Raw genomic sequence first — 15816 nt, 5'->3', positions numbered from 1 at the left:
GCATCTCAAGATCAATGAGAGCGTTGAAACTCTGTGATCGCCCAATGTGCAAAACATGGAGTAAAAGTGTAAAGAATTCCAAGGATAGTACCAACATTTGGTTATGCCCACTGTGTGCTATATACTGGATTTGCTGCTGAGGGTGGTTTACCTTGTTTCTTCAAAAGCTGTTGTATTTGGTTCCACACAATCTGCAAATACCTGCTCCAAAATAACCTGCAGAAAGCTACTACTATATCAAAACCAATAAGCTGCAAAACATGCTTGTGGTACAAGGTAATAGTCATGCATAAGTAAAATGTAGAAAGTGTGTCGAAGTCCTTTGTCTATGCTAACCACTTGATCATTTGTCTCTCAGTCCATACATGTTATAGGTTTCAATGTCCATGGTTGTTATGCATGCCAATACATGTTTAGCTCTGCAGAGCTTCCTCAGGAGTTAACATTACAGTAATGTAGAAACAATTATACAGTCGTATTAAGATGATGTTCCTTATTTTGCTGACCTATGATATCAAAGCAAGTTTAAAAGCTGCTACAGAATTGCATATTTTATTATTTATGTAAAACATTGTTTAATTATACAGTCGTATTAAGATGATGTTCCTTATTTTGCTGACCTATGATATCAAAGCAAGTTTAAAAGCTGCTACAGAATTGCATATTTTATTATTTATGTAAAACATTGTTTAAGGCAATTCTCTACTTATATCTATGCATTTTTTATTTTGTCATATGGGAAGAGAACAACGTTGGTTGGAAGAACAGCAGCAGTTGGTCCAGGCTCTTTCTTCAAGACAGCAGGAACTGAAAAGCAATGTGATGCATTTTTCTGAGAAAAGGTACTTTTAAAGGTATTACTAAAAAATATCCCAGACCGTCACTGCGAAGCTGAAAACACTGATTTTTAACAGCCCCATTTCACTGCATATATTTGTGGTGGGATGGGTTCAGTTAAGAACAAATGGGCGGGAGCGATGCGTGGGGCCTCCCCCTGCATTTATTACCAGCGAATGGGGTAAAAGAAATCAACATTTTCGGCTTCGTAGTAATGGATTCAATATGTTCACATAGATCCTTTTTATATTTGATTTATCCTTCATTATAACTATATTGTATTGAATAATCTAATGAATGAACTATTAAAACTGATCAAGCACATTTATATATGATAATCGGAGAGTGACAGACCAATGATTGCATTTTACATTGATGAAGGCTGTAGCTGTGTAAATGACAATATACCTTTTAATGTCAATCTTTACACACCACCACAATTTTCAAATCTCAGTCCATAGTCTCAACTTACACTTATAACAATATGATATGATAGTTATTTATAACACACTTAATACCCATAGGTTCCTAAGCACAGACCCGGGGATCGAACCTGTGATGCCTCGTGTGTCTTGCTTCCAAGGCGAGCACGTTGCCCCTGAGCTATCCGCGTGTACAATGTATCTAGTATTTTGTTTTATAACAGACAAATCTATTTACTTGTTGCCCTATACAATAGATCCATGCCAGGGATTTCAACGTGGCTCCCAGTAGGTTTGCATCTGTGTTCACTTCCGACCTTTACCCTTCCAATCTCTCCAACAGTCTTTCTCTGTCCACAACATGGGCATTCACTTTCACACCTTCATCAACTTGGAAATATTTCATTGTTTTTGGTGTCTGTAGCAAAGTTGGATACATGGAGTATTATAATTAGGAAGGCCACCAGCCCTCTGTGAAAGCGACCAAACTGTAAGATAAATTAACTTTACTATAAAAGTATTCCCCTTCTTATGCTATTTTGTGTTTTTTTTTATTTTAGAAACAGCAGAAATTTCCCTGAAGAATTTTTTTCTCAAATTATTTTCACTAAGGTTTTTCTGCAAAATGCAGGGGGAGATTTGGGAGATTTGGGTGAGTCATTATTGGATGATGAGAGGTTGGGAGTAGTTGGTGGGGCCGAGGGGGTAAAAAACGTCTGCGGTAAACACATGGAACCACACTCAAGGTCTGCACAACAATATGTTATAAGCAAGACAAACACTTGTTCAACATAGTAAAAACCCAAAAATACAATTTACAGAATGACATGTTTCTTCTTCAGATAGCTAATTAATGTGAGAGAAATGGGCAATCTGAGGTGACTGAAAAGGAAACGGGAAACTATTGGCAGATTCAGATAAGAAGGGCCGTAAGTGCTGCGCAAATATCCTCATACTTGTTTGTGGGACTCACTCATGCATACAGTTTTCTCTTGCCGACTACAGACACAAACTCTATACAAATATCACACAAAAGCCTCCTCTGTGTTTTTCACACCATCAGTATTTATTTCTTGGCTACAATGAGAGCCTGGTAGACCGAGAGCATAAACTGAGGGGCTTGGTTCAACAACTGCTGGAAAAGCCCCAAAACTAGCAACATTGGGCACCTAGGCAGCACGCTGTCAACCAACAGCCTGTCATTTGTTCATATGTCCAGATTATATTTAATTCGAATGGATTGTGTCCTCCCACGTATTCCTCATCTTAGATATATCCTTACCTTCAGCTTGCTACTTCGGAAATTTATTTTCTTCTCTCCACCAGAGGGCGCTCCTCTCGAGGCCGCGGCGTCGATGTCCCTCGGCGGCATCCGTCAAGCATCTGTTTTCCGTTAGCTTTGCTTCGTCAAACGGCACTTCAATCTTTTGTGAAAAAAGCTATGTCGTCTTCTTCGAACCCTTCCACGCCGAAGACGGGATTTAAAAAATATCTGAAATGTGGAAAGAAAATGTCTTTGACCGATCCACATTGACCGATCCAATTGTCTTTGGTGCCTCGGTTCCGACCACCGAATTGTAGACTGTGGTTCGTGCCAGTCGATGACCCATAAGGCCTTAAAAGAACGTAGAGGTAAAGTGGTGATGGGGGAGGGTTCATCGTAGTCTACTTCGAAGGGGAAAGACTCGGTCGAGTCTTCGAAAAAATATCCTAAAAAACATAGGTCGAGGAGTAGATCGAGAAAGTCTTCGTCATCCAAAAAGACAAAGAAAAGACGGCATCGATCTCCCTCATCCTCCGACGTCTTCAGAGGAGGTGATAGCATGCCCATCAAAGCATGACTCCCCGAGGAAATGGGAAGCCTTTCGAGTTTCCATGCAAAAAATGTTTGAGAACGCGGCTCAGACCCCCCTCAAAAAAGGCTAAAGAAGACCATGCCCCTGCTCACGAAAAACATGAGAGAGGAAGGTCCTAAACAAGAAAAGCTGATAAAAAGTCGTCGAGGGTGTCATCGAGGGGCTCTTCTCGATCGCCTCGTGAAAAAGACCTTTCGGTGCATAAATCGAAGGTAGACTGAAACAAAATGGCGTCGAAACATCAAACGCCATCGAAGTCGACATCAACGCCATCGGAGACTTCGAAGGCTCTTGAGTCGACAACTCCTTCGAAGGAAAGTACGTCGAGTTCACGATCAATAACTTCGAAAGCTCCTTCGACAGTTTCCACAACTCCCTCGACGATTACATCAAGGTCATCGAAGGTTTCCTCGACGACATCGAAGGCTGTGGTTACGGCATCGGTGCCATCAACGTTTACGTCGACGCCCAAGCCTTTAATAAGGGAAAAACCCACATTATCAGAAAAGGTTTTTCAACCTGAGAGTAGACATGATTTTTTCAGGACCATGTCATCCATCTATGAGGGTGAATCGTCAGAAGAGGAAGAAGTCGCCTCTGCTGGTGTTAGATTTGGCACAAGATCTGTTCCAGAGGAATTAATTAATCCTCAATCAAAAATTCAAGATTTACAAGAATGTCTACAAACAGCAAGTGATCTGGACACTTCCCCAGAGTACGAATTTGACAAGCCAGACCCATCAGAGCAGGCTGATGCGGGTTACAGAAAACTCATGAATAGAGTTACGGAATTTATGGGGTGGGGTAGAAGTTCACCAGTCTGTCAGGATGATGATATGACTGATATACTATGAGGAAGACCCCATTCTCCCTTTTCACATTGCCTTGCAGAGAAGGGTTAATTCTGCATGGGAACACCCTGAAGCCGTACCGGCAGTAAATAAAAAATTTGTGTCAAAATATAGACCGTGCAATTCTGATCCGGAATACCTGAGCAAACACCCAACTCCAGAAATTCTGGTAGTACAAGCAGCCACTTCCACAAGAAATGCATACCTTCCAGTCCCTCCAGATAGGGACGATAAAAAGGTGGTTGTATGGTCTACGAAGATTTTTACATCTGGCAGTATGGCTTTGAAATCTACTAATGTAACCTGTACCTTGGCAAGGTTCACATATTCGCTGTGGGACTGCATGTCAGCGGCAGCTGAAGACATGCTTTCTAGCCATTATAAGGGATGGAAAGGAGGCTTCGGGAGAATGCCTTCAATCAGGTTTGGACACAGCTAACAATATCAGTAGGTCCATGGCAATAGCATGGTGCTACGTAGATTTGCGTGGCTAAGAAAGTCTGTTTTTGCTCCGGATGTGCAATCCAGGCTTCTTAATATGCCCTTTGACGGCTCGAGGTTGTTTGGCAGCAAGGCAGATGAATGTTTGGAGAAGCTGCAGACCTCCAAAGCGGCGGTAAAATCTCTGTGCCGCTATAAGACAACCTCAGCAATGCCCCTACACAGGCTCATCTTCCTGGAGGGGTCGTCCTTTTCGTTATTATTCCTCAATTAGAAATCTATCCCTTCAGCCGCTGCTGTAGCTGCCGCAAAACCACTCTAAGGTTTTGACCCACAAGACCCCGGTGGGAGGCAGAATCTCACAACATCTAGAAGAATGGCGGGGCATTACTTCAGATGCTTGGGCGCTGGAAACAGTATCCCAAGGTTACTGCCTTCCTTTTCCAAAGAAACCTCAGAATCACCCCCCAGGCTACAACTCTGTCAAACATCTGGATCCGCTCCTGTAGCAGGAAGTCTTAACCCTGCTACAGAAAGGTGCAATAGAACAAGTACCTGTAGCAGAGAGGAACAAGGGTTGGTATTCCCCATATTTCCTCATCCCAAAGAAGGACAGAGGACTGAGACTCATTTTGGACTTGAGAAACTTGAACAAATTCCTAAAGAAGGACAAGTTCAAGATGGTCACACTTTCTCAGATACTTCAGGCACTCCAACTCCAGATTTGGTTGGTATCATTGGACCTTCAGGATGCTTACGTTCATGTGCCAATCCATCTCAAGCACTGAAAGTACCTAAGGTTTGTGATTGGCAATTCTCACTATCAGTTTCGAGTTCTGCCGTTCCGGTTAACCTCCGCCCCAAGAGTTTTCACCAAGTTGATGGTGGTGGTGGCAGCGAGTCTCAGGAGAGGGGGGAATCATGTCTACCCCTATCTGGACGATTGGATGATCAGAGCATGTTCCCCAGAGCAAGCCCAGGATCATCTGTCCAAGACTTGTCACTTCCTTCACAAACTAGGGTTTTCTCTGAATTTAAAAAAGTCCAACATGATACCATCACAGAAACTCCAGTTTATCTGAGCAATCCTGGATACTTGCTTGGGCAAAGCCTCGCCTCCCGAAGAGAGAGCTCGCCACATTCTGCAGATGGTAACAACATTCCAGAATGCCTAGTATCTTCCAATCCTGGACACTTCCTCATGGAAAGCGTCGCATCTAGAGTAGAGAGCTCACCACATTCTGCAGATGGTACTGAAGTTTCAAAATGTCCAACATCTAACGGCATTCGACTTTTTAAGGTTGCTAGGCGTCATGGCATCCTGCATTTTTCTGGTGCCAGAAGCCAGATTGAGAATGAGATCCCTTTAATGAGCTCTCAGAACTCAGTGGTCCCAATTTTCAGGGGAAATGTCAGATCTGTTGCAGGTTCCAGCCAAAGTAGCATAGGATCTACAATGGTGGGCTTGTAGACATCATATCCTCAGAGGAGAATCTTTTTGGCAACCATGGCCGGAGATAACAGAAGTGACGGACGCCTCACTCACGGGGTGGGGAGCCCATACCAACGATCTGACACTCAGCGGTCGTTGGTCTCCATCGGAGTCCAAACTACACATCAACCTTTTGAAAGAACGTTACAGTTGGTAAGTAACTTGTTCTTCTGTTGGCGATAGGGAAAAGTTCAGAGAGTAAATGATGGAGGTCTTTTGGAAGACGGCCCCTCCTGGTCCCTAGAAAGAGCAAAAAAAAGGTTATTGAACCAACCATGTCTTCCAAGAGCCTGGGTGTGAATACCTCAGGGAGGTCATCTCTTGTAGCATCAACAGCATCAACCACATAGACACGAAGTGTATGTGACTTCCTCCTCAAGAGTTATAGGGTCCTTCAAAATCAACCTCGAAGAAGAGTTTTAAACCCGATTTTAAGACTGATTTCTTCTGGTCCTTAGGTTCCATCTCCGAGGAAGGGGGGGGGGGGAGATGACGTTGTACCCTTTGGGTATGAATGCTTTGAAATGCAAAATGTTTCAGAGGAGTTGGTCCCGGACCAATCCCGGCTTCAAAACTCTAGACAAACACTCCGTCCCTAGTGCAGCCTATAGAACGGTCATGAATAGGTTGCTTGAGTATTTGGTTTGGGGGCATCCTGCTTAGGACATTGCCCAGGATGAACTTACAGACTTTCTGGATAGAGGCCTTCGAAAGGAGCCTGTGTTGCCCTTCCATACAGCACTTAAAACCCCCATTTTAGAAAACTGGTAGAAACCAAACTCTACTCCTTCTGTGAACAAGGAATTGGTGAATAAGTACATGTATTCTTCTGTTGACCCGGATTTCCTCTCCAGGCACCTGTCATGATGCCTGCCCCCGGGAAGCCAGACCAGGCCCAGCAACCCCGGAAGCAGGCATCATGCCATTTGAAGCATGCCCAAAAACCCCAGTTAGGGGCTGTTTGGGCGCCAGGCTCATTACAGAAAACGTACCTAATGCGGACCATGCTGCATACTCACCTCGTGCAGACCATGCTGCACGAAGCCACAAGCCAAATGGGGCTTAGGAGGGACTATTTTACCTAAGGGACTACTTTTTTCTCGGGTGGGGGCTGTGGAAGAATACTTACCTGGGACTTCTTCCTAGGCTATTTAAACCACGCCCGGACAGCCACACGTGCTTCGCGTTATTTTGCATTCAGCAGCGTAACGCTCACCGTGCCTCCAGCATCTTCCAGTCTTCAGCCACGCCCGCTTCAGTCCTGGACCACCTGGAAACGAAAAGAAAGAAGAAGAGGTTCAAACTTGAAACCTTACCTGAATTCTTGATCCATCGCGCCGTCGATCTTGAAGAAGGAGTCATCGCACGCGCATTGTCACGCACCTCGCAGCGCCGTGCTGCACTCACCATCCAGTGCAGCTTTTCCTCACTCCATCGCAGACTCTGCATTTCCACACCGCTCTCCGATATCTAAGGGGACAAGAAAAGCCAAGTGAGCACGGGAATGCAAAAGTGCAATACAAACTACCCCCAAAGACTTACCGGATTACCACGGGGGGTACTCCCCTCATCTCGGGTCGGCGCAGTTAACTCTGCATCACCGCCGCACCCCGGCCCCTAAGGGGAAACCACTGGACATTACAAGCAACCCCCCAAAGACTTGCCTGATTTACCGCAGGGGGTACTTACCTCATATCGGGTCGGCGCAGTTAACTCTGCATCATCGCCGTACCCCGGCCCCTAAGGGGAAAACCACTATAGACTTACCTGACTCTCACCAACTGCCCTTTGGACTCTTCGTGGTGGTTAAGTCGGCAACCTACAAGGAATCGGAAAGAGAGAAGATCAGACATTTGAACTCTTACAAACTATTGGATCCCAGAGTCAATACTGGAACTCACCAATTCCTCCACGCCAGTGAAGTAACTGGTCGTCTACGCGCCCCTGCGCTCGATGCAGGATGGAGAGCCCACCTTTCTAAACCATCAGGTGAGAACAAGAGGGAACATCGGGAGTGGTCAATGGGCAGACAACGGGAGTGGAAGGTGGGTTAACGCTCGAATTACGGGAGGTTAATTCCCTTTCTCCTTTGCAGAAAGATATTCATACGAGCCAACAAACAAAGTAAGTGGGGGTGTCCAGTCAGTCATCTGGGCTCTACGTGGCACCAGGCCGGTCCAGACCGACGTCCCCGTGGGTACCAGGTGAGCGTAACAGCACCCTTCACTAGAGAGTTTGGTGGTGTAGATGGCTATTTCAACCTCAAAGGCTGCAGTTTATCTGACCATCCTTCTGGATAGGGACGATAAAAGATATGATCAGTTGGCTAAAAGGGTATTCTCCGCTGGAAGCAGGTCCCTGAAGCCATTAATACATATTGTGCTCTGGCGAAAAACATCTATACATTATCGAATGTAATTTCCCAGGCGGCAAAAAGCATCCCTGAAGGGGAGATGAAAGTTGGTTTTAACAATCTCATCAGTAATGGCAAGGAGGCTTCCTGCTAATTCCTTCAGTCAGGCCTTTGATGCTCCTTGTACGTTGGCCCGTGTATGTGCCCTAGTGCGGTAATGCATGGCTAAGCAAGTCTGGATTTGACCCAGATGTTCAATCAAGGCTCCTGGACACGCCCTTCAATGGGTCCAACCTTTTTGAATGAAAGCCAGACGACGGCCTAGAGAAGCTACATGGTCCAAAGGCTGCAGCAAAATCCTTAAGGGCAGCCATCCCTCAGCCGCAACATAACTATCAACCACCCTCAACATAACATCACCCACCTTTTTGCTACTACTTTTTTGGCCAAAGGGGAGAGGTCAAGCTACCCATAGAGGACGAAGGAGGTTCTCACATGCCCACAGAGGCTGTGGTGGAAAGCCTGCTCAGGCAGCTACTTTCTCACTGCCCTCAGCCACAGCCCCAAAACCTCTCAGAGCACTTTGCTCACAGGAACTCAGTGGGAGGCTGATTGACTCAGTATCTCCAAGAAAGGCATTTCATTACTTAAAATGCATGGGAACTACAAACAGTAGCCAAGGGTACTGTCTCCCATTTCTACAAAGACCCTGTTACGAATCCTTGATGTCGTCACTGCTCCCTGAAGGAGGGAACCCCTTCCCATGAGGCCAGGGAGATGAGTCCGCTACCCGATAGTCCCCCTAGGGGTGGTACTCAGCGGGAGGATCTCATGAGGTGAGACCCCTATGGGACTAGGGATGACTATCTAGGGAGAACACAGTATACTCTGCCCCAAAACACCTCCCCACAGCAACCCCATACTTGATTATCCATTGTCTGTTTGTCATGTAGAGCATATGCAAAGTACTGGGATGAAGAAGAATGTAGTGTACCCTAGGGAGACTACTAGGCTAAGTACTGGGACAAGGAGGAGGTGCAGAGTCATGAAGAGTGCTCCCCACAACTGCACTGAACATTCTAATGATTCCCTTATGCTGATTGGCCTGAAAAGAGTAGAAAGGGAAGAAGGACTAGATAACAAGAAAGAAAGTTTTCCCTGAGGTACCACGAGCTTGGGGAATGCTCGGCCGCACCACAGACGGAGGAAGCTGGTGAAAAGTTCACCAGGCAAGCGGAAAGGCTCACAAACGGTCCAACATGGAAGGACCGTAAGGCAGAGAGAAGCCGAAGACGTTCAGTCGACCACAGCCTATGTACAGCGCGGTCGAGGGAAGACGCGCACAGAGATGAAATGCAAAGACTGCAGAGCCGCTGCAGCACATCGGAAGATACGAGTGACCCACAGAAGTGGAGAGCACAGCTTGAGGAAGCTCGTATCCAACAGGATCGAAGCCGCAGAAATCCTGAAGGTACCAAAGCTAATGGGGAGGTTGAAAAGGGTACCAGGAGGTACTGGCACTCGCTGGAACTAACATACGGGGGCGCAGGGAAGGACCCTTGGGGAAGAAGCAAGTACCCTAACCCCACAACAAGAAGACAAGAGGCACAAGTCTAGGCCCTGCACCCTTATAGGAAAGCATTACAATCACTATTCCACGTCGCAGTAACTGGCCAGAAAGTACCCCAGGACTGCCAACACGAGTCTGGGATCCGCACCCTCATAGGAAGAACATCACAATCACTCGTCCTCATTGCAGTACCTGGCTAGGAAGTAAACCAGTTCTGCCAGTACAGTTCTGCCAGTACAGTTATGGGAACTTTGATGAATCCAATGGAGTCATCACGGATTGCCTGTCGGTGACCTCCTCCCATGTGGCCAGGCGACGGCAGCCGCTACCCGATCCTGACACTGAGGGCAGTTATATGAGGGGAGGATCACATGGGAGGAGATAACTACTGGGGAGATGTTTTGACTTCATTGGACAAGACAGTGTATTCCCCCCCCCTTTCCCATGAGCAAGACCCTCTAATACCCAAGTTCTTAATAGCATGTTGTCATTCTGGTCAGGCCTCCACCTTTCACCCATAACTCGCTCTTAACACCTTTTGTTTCTGATGTGCCTTTATATGAAATCTCTGGGGGAAAAACATCAAAGATTTTCATCCAACTCCCATAAACCCCCAAGTACTGTGACGACAAATAGGGTTTTTCCAAGTTTTCAGTGCACAGGATATTTAAAGATGACAACCACACTATTAGAGCAAGTAGTGCGGGGAAAAAACATTGAAACACAGGTTGACACTCACCAACGTGAGGCACACGGACCGGCGTCCTGGAACCGAGAAGGCCACCGGGACAGTAGGAGAGATGTTGCGTGCGAGCACAAAGGGCCGTAGAGACGCTGGGAGAAGCGCAAGAACTCCCGGATGTTGGGCCACTCGAAGAGACTGTGTTCTCCAGCCCGGGCCGAAGAGGAAAGCCAGCGAGTGACCACAGAGCCGCGCAGGATGCTGGAGGAGTGTCCGCACTCTCCAAAGTGGAAAGCGGGTGAAGGAACCACAACGCAGAGGTGCAAGCAGCGTTGGAGATGCTGGAAGGAACCAGTGAGTCTGCCGAAAGCAGCTGGGGAGCACGGGGCATTCCGAAAAGCACGTCAACAAATGTTTGAATGATACGAAATTGCTGATGCAGAAAATACCCTAAGTTTGTTTAGGTGCAGTCAAGGCAAAGTACAAATTCAACACCCAATAAGAAGAACGTTTGAATGCAGACAAATCAAAGTACAAATTCAACCCCCAATCAAGTACAGATGATTGAGATGCCGGTGTGGGGGGAAAACGTTGAGCAAATCTTGCCATAGACAGATTATATGCTATTTTGGTACAGCCAAAGAACTGTGAATGTGAAACGCATAAGAAGTATACCAGGCAGCTGAAACTGTAAAGATTCCTGGCAGGGAAGTATAAAAGGCGATCTGCAAAGTTACAAGAAATTGTACAGAAAGACTGCTACAGAACGTATTGCTTAAAAAAGAACTGCGCGAGTCCAGTGAAGACACAAAGAAACTGTTGGCTAAAGAGACCTTTTTGCCATCCTATTTAAGAATCCAGGGGAAGGGGATCACTCTCTGTATCCAAGGGTCTTCACCTTGGAGAACATTTTCATTGGAGTCCTTCTTATGTTTTTTATTTTGAACGCTTTTACCAACATCAAGTTAAAGACATTTTATTGCACCCCTTTGTTGTTTTATTTATAGTGTGAGGGTCAGGATAGGATGTTTTGGACAAAAGAACGGCTTTTCAGTTACTGACATCCTGACGTGGACAGATCCTTCGTTTCTGGTTTCTAGGTAGTGTAAGGAAGGCAGCAGTAAGACAGACACAAGTGACCACAGTTCAAAGGTGTTTATTGAACTTTCACAAGGGGGTGATAAACGCCTACCTAAACCTAAATCTACAGATGGGAGCAAGCTACGACCATCAAATAATAATAATGCAGTCTTAGTGGAGTCTTGTCAAAATAAAAGGGCCTATAACTATTGCCAATCCTTACCGCTAATTTACAAATAGTGTGGGGTAATGTTCATGGAAAAGAAAGAAGGGTTCACAAAATGAGAAGTCAGGATGTTCGGGCCGTTGGCCTCCCTTCCCCACGTTTTCAGCACGGGGCAAGGCAGTTCACTCGAGCAAAGCACACACTCTGGCTTCTTCGATAAGAGGATACAGTTCTATTGCGTGTTTGACTGCTGTTATAGTTAACAGTTTGTATGAACTGGACATTTTTGTCTATTAGGACCTGAATACAGGAACCCGGTAAATGATTCATGTTTTATGCTAGCTGAGTATATTTCTAACTAATGAAATCCTAACTAGCAGATGTCAACGTTGTAGTTAGGGCAGTAAAAACCCTACATATGTTTTTCGTTATGAAATAACCTTTACAAAGCTTTGTATTGCTGTAATAGATACTGTGTTGCACTTGTCACTTTAACAATTATTTGTAAATGGAATTAGTAGTTTATATGTGTTTTTAAAATGACAATTTAATAAAATATGTTATAATAGTTTTTAAGGCTAATTAAATTGAATGTCATAAGAACATGGCTATCTATAGAGTGCTGATACCCACTAGCAGCATAGGTCACTCCGAATGAGAACAATGATTGGAATGTTCTTGTACCAAATTGGGACGTTTAGTGTCATGTGTTCCTAGGAAACAGTATTGTAGTGTTGGGATCCTTTTCGAATGTTTTGTGATCTGTATAAGGGTAAGATTCCAACATCTTTACCTACCCTTCATCTCTTTTGAGGTGTATTGGTGTACAGTTCTATTGCCAGCATCAGGGCCTTCTGTGCCTAAGTCTCTTTTCAAAACAAAGTCTCTTGGTTTAGATGGCCTGATGTACAAAACAAAATAGAAAGTTATTTTCTTCTTACAATTTTCTAATTCGGTTGTCTCACTGGATCCCCCTCTTCCGGGCTCAGATCCCTTTATTTTAATGTTAAGAAGATATTCTTTCTCGGGTGGCTCACGGTTCACCCCGGTTCACCCCGGATCACCTTCAGCCGGGCTCAGATCCTTCTTTGTATTCAATTAGTCTCCCTCATCCAGGCTTGGACCAATTGCAGTTCACTTTACACTTATTGAAGATTTTCAAATGTGTGCAGGGTTTAGCTTGACCCGTCGCAGGACCCATTCGGTACAAAGTTCCTTTTTACAATATTTATTTAGTTTAATTATTTATTTTTACATATATAAAGTGCGCCAAGCCCGAAGGCATCAAGGTGCGGTTACAAGACCAGTTACACGTCAGACCTATTGAATAAAACATAATATATCACATCTCATAGTTGTACGTTCCAGATAAAGAGGCTGCAAGTGTCATTTCCCTTGTCCTTGTGATGAGGCCAGCATTAGACAGCGGTCAGTTAGGTGAACAGGAGTGTTTTTCGCAATTTGCGAAAAGGTCCAGTAGTAGTAGTAGTAGTAGTAGTTATGGAAGGAGGGAGGAGGTTACAACGTTTGGCAGCAATGGCAGGGAAGCTGGTGCCTCCCACTTTGGCTTGCTTGATTTTAGGTTGGATGAGATGATGAGCGTAGGCCGCTCTAGTCGGTCTAGAGGAGACGGCTTTTGTCAATTTTCGTGCAAGGTTGGGTGGGGCATCGTTAGAAAGGCATCTGTGAGTGATGGAGAGTGTTTTAAAGAGAATCCGCTCGCGGACACTGAGCCAATGGGCTTTTTTTCTTGCTGCTGTGATATGCTGCACTTTGGGGATGTTGAAGGCTGCTCTTAGTGCATTATTTTAAATAACCTGCATATTTTTGATCTTGTTGGCCGAGATACCTGCAAAGAAGGCATTTCAGTAGTCAAGTGTTGATCCTATTGTAGCCCTGGCTATAGTGAGGCAGCTATCTGGGGAGAGGAAGGGTCTGGCTGATTTGATCATTTTTTTTGTGTAGGTGGCTGAGGAGGCAATAGCACTTACTTGCCGTGAAAGGGATAGTGTATCATCTAGGTACACTCCTAGAGTTCACAGACAGTGAAGTTGTTATCGCCGTGCCATCAGTATTAAATGGGGATGTAGCTTCTTTTTTTTTATAACACTGTTTATTTGAGTTTATACAACAAAACACCATGAACATAGGCATTCAACTGAAAATTATGGCAGTAAGGATAGTAAGAGGCAGAAGGGTCAGGGGGTACATTGGATATATCAGAAAAACAGAAGCAGATGGCAGTTCCAGGTTCAGCGGATGTCCAAGGGGTTGGGGGGGGCGAGAGAGATACATTTCTCAGCACACATCTAGCCATTTCCCCCATATCTTCTCGAATTTCCAAGGGCAGCCTCACCCTTTGTAGATGCAGTGTGATATAGATGCGTACCTGCTTACTTCATTATTCCATCGTTTCAGGCATATTGACTCTGCCGAACCCCATTGCTCCCAATGCCACTAATAGGAATGATTTTTCATATTTGGTGAGGTCCACCTCTCCCCAGATCCCCAGGAGTGTCATTTTGGGGTCCTTTGGGATTGGTGATCCTATTATGTTAGTGGTGTGTGAGTGGAAGCAGTCATTGCAGTCTCCAACCTTTTCACTTCAATTCCTGTGCAGCTGCCTTGTTTTGGAGTCCTACCTTACTGTCTACTATTTGCTGGAGGAGAAGCAGTTAAAAACTCCTAGGACCGCGGAGGAGAGCAGAGTGGTGTGTGAGTGGAAGCAGTCATTGCAATCTCCAACCTTTTCACTTCAATTCCTGTGCAGCTGCCTTGTTTTGGAGTCCTACCTTACTTTCTACTATTTGCTAGAGGAGAAGCAGTTAAAAACTCCTAGGACCGCGGAGCGGAGTGGTGTGTTAGTTGAAGCAGTCATTGCAGTCTGTGCAGTCGGCGGAGGCAAGGCGGGGAGCTTTGATTTGCCTCTCACATTACCAAGTAAAGCTGTTCTGAACTGAACTGTGGTCGCTATACTGCCTTGACATTTAATACCAGAAAACTGAACTATATCGTGGCCGTTATCTCGGCGGAACATTGGAACATTGGTAGCACGCACAGTTCATTCAGCTTAACACAACTGTAACCTCGTCTGTGCGGCTGCTGGGGCTCTTTGTTCTTGTGCTCTGTGTCATAATTGTTGTTATCGGGGGCGACGTGTGCGGGGAGTAAGTGGAGCTCCGAGCGGCGACTGCGGGCTTTCAGCCTTTGAGCCGCTCGGCTGCCACGTGTTTTGAATACACACGCGTTGGAACTAACAGACGAGAATTCCTTCGTAAACGGGTGCTCTGTCTAAAAAAACCTGTGCGGTGCCTGTGGGCTCATAGCCTTTGAGCTGCACGGGTACTGCTCTTTATCTTTCTTTTCCCCCCGTCTTCTTCCTCCCTCTATTTTTCTCATCCCCCCGCCCCCACCTTTCGGATCAGTGTGTTCCTTTTGGTTCATACACAGGATCCTACGGACCTATGAAACTAAGGAGCAATTCGTTACATGATGATCCCAGAGCTCCGGAATGGGAGGAGCCCAAAATAGCAAAGTGCCATTCAAGTATGGGCGTTAGCGGCCCTGTGGAGGACATCAGTCTGGGTCAGCCTACAGGGTTGGGGGTGCAGCAGACTCCGATTCAGGCTCTAGTGCATGCAGACGCTTGTCTCCCCTCTGTTTCCACTCCGGTGAGATGTGTTGGGGTCCTGGACACTGAATTATCTCTAGCTGACAATTGGAAAAAGGGACTTGAATACACAATAACAACAACAAAAATTCAGAAAAAAATCGAGGAGCACTTTGGGGAAAACAAAGTGGCGCATGAAAGAGCCACTCACAGAGACATTGATATGTTGATATGTCATCAAGCCCGTTAAGAAATAATAGACAACCTAATGAGACCATCAAGCCCCCACTTGTTTTGGATACAAGTATCCCTATTTTGAGCAATTTGAATCTGTCGGATATAGAAACCAATCAAGAATCTACGAGTCTGGTGCAGGATGATCCGCCAACTGAAACATCATCAGTTATAATTGCAAGTGAAACGCAGGAGGCAATTATGGTTGAGGGGACCCAGCCG

The 15816-nt window shown here is 45.5% G+C and overlaps 1 protein-coding gene across 4 annotated transcripts in view; it reads left to right on the top strand.

Annotated features, from left to right (window-relative positions):
* CENPK (centromere protein K) overlaps window positions 1-15816 on the top strand; it is a 1342106-nt gene that overhangs the window by 706021 nt on the left and 620269 nt on the right. For all 4 annotated transcript variants that reach the window (XR_011280634.1, XM_069627356.1, XM_069627355.1 and 1 more), the window contains exon 7: window positions 744-842. Coding sequence is in view for 3 of the 4 variants with exons in the window: in XM_069627356.1 (XP_069483457.1) it covers window positions 744-842 (99 nt within the window). In the remaining variant the exon portion in view is untranslated. The remainder of the gene's footprint in view (window positions 1-743; window positions 843-15816) is intronic.

The sequence above is a fragment of the Ambystoma mexicanum genome, chromosome 6p (genome assembly GCF_040938575.1).
Source record: "Ambystoma mexicanum isolate Mex_15411 chromosome 6p, UKY_AmexF1_1, whole genome shotgun sequence".
NCBI classification, from domain to species: Eukaryota; Metazoa; Chordata; class Amphibia; order Caudata; family Ambystomatidae; genus Ambystoma; species Ambystoma mexicanum.
Note: the sequence above shows the minus strand (reverse complement) of the source record. Positions and strands in the feature narration are given on the sequence as shown.